This window comes from Nicotiana attenuata, chromosome 12 (genome assembly GCF_001879085.1).
Source record: "Nicotiana attenuata strain UT chromosome 12, NIATTr2, whole genome shotgun sequence".
Lineage (NCBI taxonomy): Eukaryota > Viridiplantae > Streptophyta > Magnoliopsida > Solanales > Solanaceae > Nicotiana > Nicotiana attenuata.
In genome coordinates, this window is record NC_032000.1 from 22,808,077 (window position 1) to 22,818,697 (window position 10,621).

General features: G+C 38.7%; 1 protein-coding gene across 1 annotated transcript; it reads right to left on the reverse strand.

Moving 5' to 3' along the window:
• On the reverse strand, positions 1,625-7,466 carry LOC109235427 (PAP-specific phosphatase HAL2-like). Its single transcript, XM_019401534.1, has 4 exons — positions 7,109-7,466; positions 3,020-3,704; positions 2,357-2,718; positions 1,625-2,118 (listed from the first exon to the last, which is right to left on the reverse strand). Exons 1-3 carry the CDS (start codon positions 7,266-7,268, stop codon positions 2,415-2,417), a joined length of 1,149 nt encoding a protein of 382 aa, XP_019257079.1. The 5' UTR covers positions 7,269-7,466; the 3' UTR covers positions 1,625-2,118; positions 2,357-2,414.

Consider the following 10,621-nt stretch of genomic DNA (forward strand, 5'->3'; position numbering starts at 1 on the left):
CTTCTTAGCTTCTTCTAGGCCCCCAACATCATCGAAGTACTGTTCGATGTCAAAGATTAAGTTTTCCACTTCCTTGGCATTCCTAGCTCCACTGTATGGTTTGGCTCAGGAATTTTCAATTTTTGTGTCGCGGAAGCGGGGTTCACAACGCCCCCGATTTGGTTTCCACCTCCTCGAAGCAGGCCCTATAAAGCAGCATTGACAACATTGAGCTGGTCTGTCAAGTTGTCAATAGTTTGTTGCATGGTAGTCACCCTGTCTGCCTCTTGTGCCCTGTAGGCTAAATCCTCGACACGCTTCTGTTGGAGTCCCTCGAATTTGCCAAAAATTTCGGCTGCCTCTGTGGCTGTCGTTTGCCGGTCTCCCTCGGAGTGGCGGCTGATGTTTTCAATGTCAACTTCGGCCTGGAGCACTCTGCGGTCCAGGTCGTCCAACCTTTGCACTAGGCTGGTTCTTAGTTCAGGCACCGTATCTACGATGGGCCGTAATACGTCAACCGTCTCTTCAAGGGCCACAATGCGGTCCCCATGATTCACTATGGTCAGAAATGGTGGTAATGGCAATGCGTTCCCTCGTTCGATTTCGAGCCTAGGCTCTGATACCAACTGTTATGCGGCGCCTTCCTGAGATTCCTTGGAAGGGCGACGTAAGGCTAAGCAACTGATGTCAATGCAGTTACCGTCCGCCAACTGAGGTCCCCTCCGTACGCTAGACGAGATTGTCAGTGCCGTACGGGAAAACCAATGTCAAGAGCAATTGAGAGAACATAAATGAGAATTGAGAATGAAAGAAAGCTCGATTGCATTAATGAAAGCTATTACAGAAAAGCAACATGGTGTCGAGGGGCAGAGACACCAGTACAGAGAATTGTTTGCTTGCTAGAAAGTTTGATTGCTTGATCCCCCTAATAGTGCTTAAAAAAAATAATAAACCCATGTTACAAGACTAGACTTGACTAAGCTAGAGAAACATAATGGAAGTACATGAAATAAAACTACTCTATATTTACAATGAAAAGGACTTAGTTTTCTACAAGGCAGAAACAGGTCCGTTGTCAGCAGCATTGTCTTTGGCATCACGGTATGCGCGCGCGGCGCTGTTGGCATCTGCCTGCGGTTGGGCGCTGGCGAGGGATATCGGTGGGGCGACAGAGGCACATGCACGCTTGTTACTTGGCGCGGCCAAGACTATGGGGCCGTTCGCGGCACTAGGCATTGGGAGGCTTGCTAGGATGCCACGGGGCGCGCCCAAGGGGTCATGGGGCATGGCTGGAAAGCCGCCCATGACAGAAAACATGAGTGTTTTGACAAGAGAATGGCTGACTGGTTGAGGTGTAGGAACAACTTGGGAATCTAAATTCTAATTTCTGTAAATATTTAGTGCTGAGTTATCTACTACAATCTTGAGAACAATTTATTCAATTCGTTTACAACAAAGTTATTTCTTGTTACTGACACGTTCAGCTTTCTGTGACACAACAGAACCAATTAGGATTTGAACAAAATAAGCCCCCATTAATTGAACTTATTTAATTCATTTACTACAAAGTTCGTAAATATGGGCAACTAGAGATTTTGTGCCTCAGACTTTCAAAGTTGAACAAAGCTCTAAAGGCTTTCTTAAATGATACAAGTCTCAATTTGTAGATTTGTATTCAAATTAAAATGTGGTGTGTCAATGGAATACATAAATGATAAAAGGATTATGTTATGGTAAAAAAGTTCTCATGAGTCAAATCGGGTTACTGGAAATTCTAATCCATTTTAAAACTGAGATATCTACCAATAGTATCAGAATCCAGCAACAGTCTTCTTTTGCATCTTTGTTAAGGGAGGGGATTGAAGACTGGAACATATATGTACTTTTAACTTGGTCGTTGAAGCAATGAAGTTTCCCCTCCACGATCCCAGAACGACAAGCAAACTCTTCTCTGCAATAGTAGCCTCAGATTTTTCTGCTTTTTGGTAAACCAACTAGCCATTTAGGAAACATTTCTCTGCAACACTAGCCTCATATTTACCTGTTTCTTGAATAACCAGTCTGCAATGTCGTCCCAGAGAAAACACGGATCTTCATGAACCATTGCAAAAGCGAACTCCATTTGCAAAGGTTTGTCACCTGAAATATTACCACTTTAAAATTTAAATGAGAATAGCACAAATATTTACCACCTGCAGTGGTCATATAATTTCCCAATAATGAGACTACAAGAATCAAGTGAACAAACATAAAGCCACTCATAGGAATCTAAACTCAGGTTGGGCATTGGCAATCTGAGATCTTTGGTTTTATGAAATTTAACGTAGAGAAGCAGATGCAATTCAGTGAAACGCTAAATTATAGAAAAGGACTTTACCTGGAAGCACGTAATAAGATAGGATTCCATCACCGACTGTCGAGCAGAAAAGGGAGGCTCAAAGATTAGAGGAATCCCAGCTGGCATAAACAGCTCCAATTAGTTTCTCATGCAGCTTAACGCCGGAGCAAACAACTATTCCCCTATCAAGACCTTCCAAGTATATCCCTCTAGAAAAATCAAGTGAACGCCCTCCTGCATCAGTTACAACACCGCCAGCCTCTTGTACAAGGAGAACACCAGCTGCGTGGTCCCAAATCTTCTCTTTGTAACCAGCTCTTGCAAATTTCATGAAAATTTCAGCATCTCCCTGCGCTATGGCCGCATATTTTACCATGCTATAAACACGGAGGGGCTTATTTCTGCCGGATGATAATAAAATGTTAGAGAACACTATTCGCACAAAGCTTAAATAACATATCAACATGTATTTATTTTTCTTCTTGAATAACATATAAACATATTTTTCTCATAAACAAGTGTAATTTGTTGACCCAAAAACACACCGAGAACAAGTCTACATTTTCAAGAAGGAAGGAGCTTCATAGTGCAGTTAATGAAAGAGCTAGTCAACCTACAAATTTAACTTTTGGAAACTAAGTGAATTCTTGGAGACTGGCTCTAAACAGGCAATAGTTTACGGGAGACAGATTGTCAACAAACCTAAGCCCAACAGAGCAAGCAAGTCCAGCGGTGTAGCTGTGATTTGAATTGGCTCTCTCGACTGGCTCACAAAAAGTTGCCAATGCGGGATCATCAATTGAAGAGACGTGAATTTGTTTTGCAAAATTTGGCCACTCAAATTTCCTATCGCCATATACCAGTGGCTGCACCCAAGCCTCACCAGTACCTTTCCTTGTGTACATCACACATCCTACTTCCAAAACATCAGATGAGTGCATTGAAATATCTGATGCAATATGATTTTGCTTCTGGTTACTAAGCCGGTCCCTCTTTACATGGTAATTAGGACAACCTAGCACTCCCATCACAACTTCTCCATTATCAATTAATGCAAGTGCCACAGCATATTGACCTCCACGCACAAACCCCAATGTTCCATCAACTGGGTCAAGAACCCAATGCCTACCGAGAGGACCGCCGCTTGAATTGCAGCGACTAATAGCCTCAAGAACTTCTGAAGGCCCCAGGGCTTCATCAGGACTTTTTAGACCATATTTGGAAGCTTCTGCTAAGCATTCGTTAACAGTGCTAATAACTTTACCCAACAGACCTGCTGAGTCAGACTTGGAGAGAGTTTGCACGTCTTCTTCAGCGACTACGGAGACATTTTCGCTGCCAAAAGCATCTGAAAGGATCCAGCTTACAGTTGCTTGCACACTCCAATCTATCCATGCAAAAAAAATGAGGAAAACACTTAGCAGACATGGAGGCAATCTATGCATATTCTATAAAAAATGAAGACTTGAAAATATTAATGCAGAATTGCAGGTAGAAACAGTGAGAGAACTTCCATGTTGAATATGTTAAGGAGTAGAAACAAACAATACAGACAATATGCTAAGATCACAAGATTCAAAAGTGTATTTTTGGTGTGTTATGCACACTTAAGTTTAAGATCACAAGATTCAAAAATCTTTATTAAAATCTTAACCTTTGTGCCTAGTCAAACTTAAGACACATGTAATGAAATGGAGTAGCTTTTTTCTTTTTCTTTCACTGAATAGAAGAAATCCAGATGCTTCAGTTTTTATTTTGGCTGCTTAACAATTTAATTTTGGATGATTTTCCAGTAACACTACTCCGGTGTCCGATGTCTCTCGATTATGACTTTGTAAGAGAGCGAAACAGCATCTCTAGATTGTTTGCTCAGACTTTCTAGAATTGTTACTGGATTCTGATAGTGTTTAATAGAAACCTGGCAACTGCAATGTCATTCCTAAACATGCAATGTCACTGAACTTAAAATGCTTTTTAAGCATAAAGATCAGTTATAACGTATTAAGAGCAGACGACAACAGGCTGAAGCTTTCGAGTGAAGTTTTTGTGTCCGGTAAGAATCCCAATAGTATGGTCTAGAGGTCAATGAAGTGCAATGAAACCATGAGAGACAAGGGTTCAGATCCCAGTAGAGGCAAAAAAAACTCCTTTTTCATCTGCCTAAGTCTTCATAGGTACAGTTACTCACTATTTGAGCTGGTTGGAGGTAATGATTACCTGGTGAGCAATAGAGATGTGCGCAAGCTCCCGAAAACCACCTTTATATAATAATTAAAAAGAGAACAGAGAGTCAAAGCTTCTTCTGTTAGACCCCTAAACCAAAAATGTTGAAACTGTCCAACAGTTCCCATGTCGAACTAACAATACTGTCAGTTATATGACCATCCAAGCATTTTCAATTGCCACGTGAAACCCATAGCTCTGTAGATAATGAAAAAAGAATAGGCAATCTTTTATATTATCTAAGGATATAACTTCAACCAATCTGAGGTCCGGTTCCACTTTCCAACTACTTTAAAGCATGTATTTGCCTCTAAAAAAGACGTCTCTCCTTCAACAATTTAAGGACACCCGTCGCCAGACAAAGATATATCAAATTTTATCAGACCAACAGCAATGTAGCCCTTGTGGTTAAGCTAGTATAAGAGGGCATGCAACTATACAAGGAACGTAAAGTCAAAATTATCTTAGAGTAACGAGTATTAATTACATAATTATGTGTACCAAACATAGATTCATATCTCATTCTTGTGCTACTTCTTAGTTTCTCTTTGTTGCGTCAAATTTAGAAGTAGCCAACCCTTCGTTTCCACATGATTCTCATTTGTAATCAGATGATTGATGTAGAGTTTAGAAGTAGCCAACCCTTCGTTTCCACATGATTCTCATTTGTAATCAGATGATTGATGTAGAGAAGGGAACTTTGCTTCTCCTATGGATATTCCCAAACTTATTCAAGAAAACGTCCTGGCTAAGGAGTCACAAGTTAAATCTGTGTCTGGAAAGCGGACTAGACAACATTTGGCTAAGGTAGAAGCAACAAAAGTAGTATAAGGCATGCTGTAAATAATGCAAGTAAAAGACTGAAAGACAAAGGATAATTGAACTGAAGTTGATTGACTGGTTCTGTGGTGATTGCATTATATCCATCGTAGTGCAATATGTGCTATTTATACAAGAAGTCTTAACAGACTCAACAGATTATCCAATCATGTCAGGAGTTCTATCCATAAAAACAAGGTACGATCTATGGAAGTGGCATGGCTTGTCACACATTCAGCCAACTCCTATTGCACGTTAATGGATCGTGTTGTAGATGGCGCTCCGCTGACATTACTTGACTCCAAGGAGAAACAGTTATGCTGACGAGCAGTGGCTTAGAGACCCTTTAGCAAGGGTATCATCTGATACCATTTCGTAAATATTTCCTTAAATATGTTTGTCTAAATTATAATTTTCTAAGAAACAATATATATATATATATATATATATATATATATATATATATATATATATATATATATATATATATATATATAAATGTGTGTGTGTGTGTGTAAGGTTGATACCACTTAAAATAGTACGGAACAAATTTTAATTTGGAAATAGAGGGTAAAGCCCTTAAAACAACTATATTCCAAGACCCAAATGGCCAAACGCATATACAAGCCTGAATTATGACAATAGGCCGACACTGTCTATGTAATTCCTGCATAGGCATTGTTTACGAAGTCTTCATTGTGGTGAAAGACATAATCAAATGCAGTAATTTCTTGCCTTGTGTGAAAGTAGTTACAAGCTTCAAGCTGAATATGTCAGGCTAAGCAACCTAAAGATACTCTTAACATGGTGTTATATTGTCCACTTTGGATCAAACCCACACGGTTCCCTCAAAGAGCCTCACACTACTAAGAGTACTGATTCGCACACCCAACAATCTACCCTCGAACTAGGTATCGCATGGCCCATCACCAAGATTTATGGACTTATTTGGAGATTCACCGTGTGTCATCCATCATCTGAGTATTTATGGTCACCAAAGCCCACAAGCTTCTTCTTTTGTGTGCATTCCAAATAACGGTAAAAGTAGTAAATCGGCCTCGTAGATGGGCAAATACATCAAGTCGGCTCGTTTTACGCATCACTATGTCATCTTTATACTAGTTTCACCGAACCATCAGCTCTAATACCACTATTTGGGCTAGCAGCCCAGAAATACTCTTAACATGATAGATATTATCAGCTTTGCGCCAAGCCTGCATGATTTTTCTAAACAATCCAGTAGTAAGAGTATTCCTACACCTTATATGTAGTTTTTTTTTTCTCATCAACTTTCAATGTGTACTTTGTTCGCTCACTCTGCATAATTATCCGTGTAGCCTACTATGCATCGGATAATATCGGTTGACAAGCCCAACATTGGGACTATCTCTTAATGGACAAATGGCCCAATTGCACGTCCAATTCAAATGAGGACTCAAATTTCGGCATTATCACCCTTTTCCCACTACAACTTCAACCCTACTTTTAAGCTCCCAGTATATGAGAAAGCACTAAAAACAAAGCCATACTTCAGGGTGTGCTATCAACACCTAAAGAAAGCTGATAAATTTCTAGCGAAACAAATGAGCAGTAGAGTCTAGCTCAAAGAGTTTCATATTAAAAAACAAAACTACTAGTACCTTTGGGGCCGGGGATGGGGTTCAAATCCCCATTATAACACAAAAATAATTAACAAAAAAGCATTCTGCAGAAACAATACGAGAAAAATGAAGAAAAAACAAAAACTACCTGCAACAGTAACAAGAGAATCGTCATCCTTGGACTTAACATCATCATCGAAAGTGGTAGAGAGCAAACTCTTTTGCACCTTTTGACAGAGAGCACATGCCATATGCACAACTCTGACGGCCACATTTAACTCCTCTGAGTATTTCTCATTATTATCCATTTTGATACAATTCCAACAAATTTGGATCAGACCCAGATGGAGAAAAATATTCAGAAAACAGAAACCCCACCTGTAGATTTGGGAAAGTGGAGGGTTGCTTTATATGGCATTGGCATTTGTTTTGGTTTCGTGAGAGTAAAATGAAAAGCACAGCCACGGTACTCCACAAAAAGTGGTGTTGTCAGTTGTCTTTCGCATCTTCTTTTTGTTTTTGGTTTTTCCTTTTTTTCTTTTTCTTTTTTGACTCGCCGCCTACCATCAAAGACATATAAATCTTTTTTTTTTTTTAATATCAATTGAACGTTAGTTTATTGATTAAAAGATTTATGTTACAGAATGAATGTAGACATCTTTAGGGTAATGTGCATAGTGCCAAAGTCTAAGGATCTTTTGATTCTTTTCTTACTTGGCTTTTTTTAAACTAGAGTTCCTTGCACATGTATATACTGTCACATGCTGGAATAACATAGTATAAGTTATCAGTGGCGAAAATAGAAATTTCATCTAGGGTGTTCAAACTTGAAAAAAGTAAAAAAAAATCTCCAATAAAGGGTGTTTAATATATGTTATATACCTCTAAAATCAAATATTTTACCTATATATACAGTATAGTTTTTCGACGAAGGGTGGTCAACACCTTAGGGCTATGTAGCTTCGCCCCTGTGTATTAGTGGAAAAAGGCATTACACGTGGAATTTTAGTATGCTGACAAAACATGATGTGTGGAGCAGTGATATAGCGACAAGTGGCATTCTCAATTAATAGAATTAATTGAACGAGGAAGGCACGGAGAAACACCCACAAGACAGTAGAGAGAAGAGAACAGGTCCTGACAGTTATCAAAGAAGAGGCGAGGATGGAATGAATAAGGATCAAAAAGAAGGGAAGATACATGAACCAGAAGTAACTAAGGAATGGGAATCGGAACTATTATAAGGTATCTATAGCAATAAATATGCCAGTTACGGCTATCTGTGGTAATGGGCAATCAATACAATTAATGATCATAATGAATTCAAATTATGTGAGAAAACCGTTATGATTGTACACTCCTATATAAGGATACATAATTTAATTTGTAAGGACAGATTCCAAGTACTATTGAAATACATTTTATACTTGTCCGCTTTATCAAAGCTTGATTTTAGTAATTGACTATCGTTTCGTTCCTTATTTCTATTTGTTAATTTTCTCTATCGTTTTTATTATTCTCCTAAATATTATTGTGAAAGTGAAGTAAAACTTGATCATCAGTAACCCGTTTTCTTCTAAATATAGACTTTGACCAAAAAATATATTTTTTGGTTAAACACCCTGCAAGTTATTCTCCATGAGTGTATTATTCCCTCTGTCTCAATTTATATCATGGCGTTTGATAGTTCGAAATTTAAAAAAGAAACATATACTTTTAAAAAGTTGTTATTAAAATAAGTCTTAGATATTTGTATGATTGTCAATGTAACGGCCCGACCGGATGTTTTGAGCTCTAGCGCGCCGCTCGACGGTTTGAGGTCACGAGCAGCTTCACTTCAGGTATTATGACTTGTACGCATGGTCGGAATTGAATTTTGGGAAGTTTGGAGTTGATTTGGGAAGAAAATTCTAAATTCGGAAGCCTTAAGTTGGAGGAATTGACTAAAGCGTGATTTTTTAGTAAACGACCTAGGAATCGGAATTTGAAGATTTCAACAGGTTCGTATGATGATTTTGGATTTGAGCGTATGTCCGGATTGGGTTTTGGATGACCCGGGAGCGTTGCGGCGCCTATTGTGGAAATTGGCATTTTGAAGAATTTCATAAATTTGGGTTGAGGTGTATCTCAATGTTATCGATTTCCGTTTGGGATTCCGAGTTTGGGAATAGCTCCGTATAATGATTCTGGTATTGGGAGCGCGTCTAGAAGTGGATTTGGAGATCCATAGGTCATTTTGGGGTCATTTGGCGAAAGTTAGAAATTTGAAGGTTTTTTAGAAGTTTGATCGGAAGTGGACTTTTTGATATCGGGGTCAGATTCCGATTCCGGAAGTTGGAGTAGGTTCGTAATGTTGAATCTGACTTGTGTGCAAAATTTGAGGTCAATCGGACGTGATTTGATAGGTTTCGACATCGAATGTAGAAGCTTGAAGTTCTAAAGTTCATTAAGCTTGAATTGGGGTGCGATTCATGATTTCGATGTTGTTTGATGTGATTTGAGGCCTCGAGTAGGTCCGTGTTATGTTATGAGACTGGTTTGTGTGATTGGACGGGGCCTCAGGTGTATTTCGCGGTGGTTTCGGATCATTTCGGGCTGTTTTGCAATAGCTAATGCTGGTGCCTGGTGTTGTTCTTCGCGTTCGCGAGGATCCTCTAGCGTTCGCGAAGAAGGATTTGGCTTCTGGGATATTGTTCTTCGCGTTCGCGGAGAAGAAAATCTCTGTTACGTAGGTCTGACTTCGAAGGCTCATATCTCGCAATATATAAGGAATTTGGAGATAATCCAAAAATAAAAGTTGTAGTCCTTTGTGTCCAGTATTCATAAAGGTAAACCATTTAGTATTTGAATTTGTGTACAAAAAGGTATGGCTGGTACACTACAGGCTATCTGGGAAGATGAAGAAGAAATTTGTGTTGCATAGGGCTGACTTTGGCAGCTTGTATGGCCATTATACTAGAGGTTGTCTGAGAAGAGTTTGGAAATGACTTTTGAGAATTTTGTTTATTGCGAACGCGATGGGGGATCGCGAACGCGAAGAAAGGTCGCATGGGCAGTGTATAAGTTTGAAAAAAATGGGTTTGGCTCATTTCATCTCATTTCTTCCATGGGAGCCGACCTAGGAGCGATTTTGGAGCTCCATTTTCATTATCCATGTCAAGGTAAGTGATTCCCACATATTGCAAGTTAAATACTTGAATTTTATATATATATATATATATATATATATATATATATATATATATATATATATATATATATATATATNATATATATATATATATATATATATATATATATATATATATTAACATGGAAATTCATGGAAAATTAGTGAAAACTTGGGGTTTTGGTAAAAAAACCTAGAAATTAGTATTTTGGATTTTGACCACGAATTTGGGCATGGAATTTGAAACAAATTATATATTTGAGTTCGTGGGGTAATAGGTAAAGTTTATCTTCAAAAAATTTTGAAATTCGGGCACGTGGGCCCGGGGGTGAATTTTAGTGATCTTGCATTTAGAGTTGGGTAATCACCTTAATAGTTGGAATATGAACTTTTGAGCGTATATTGATTTTTTTATACACCATTTGAATTGTTTTGGATTGTTCGGCACCGATTTGGGGGCTGGAGCTCATCCTTGGACCGGAAAGTAGGCCT

Coding starts and splice junctions, on each gene's coding strand:
- LOC109235427 (XM_019401534.1), bottom strand. CDS start 7,268: ATGGATAATAATGAGAAATACTCAGAGGAGTTAAATGTGGCCGTCAGA. Junction 3,705..7,108: donor TTCTCTTGTTACTGTTGCAG/GTAGTTTTTGTT, acceptor TTGCATGGATAG/ATTGGAGTGTGCAAGCAACT. Junction 2,719..3,019: donor GCTTGCTCTGTTGGGCTTAG/GTTTGTTGACAA, acceptor ATCATCCGGCAG/AAATAAGCCCCTCCGTGTTT.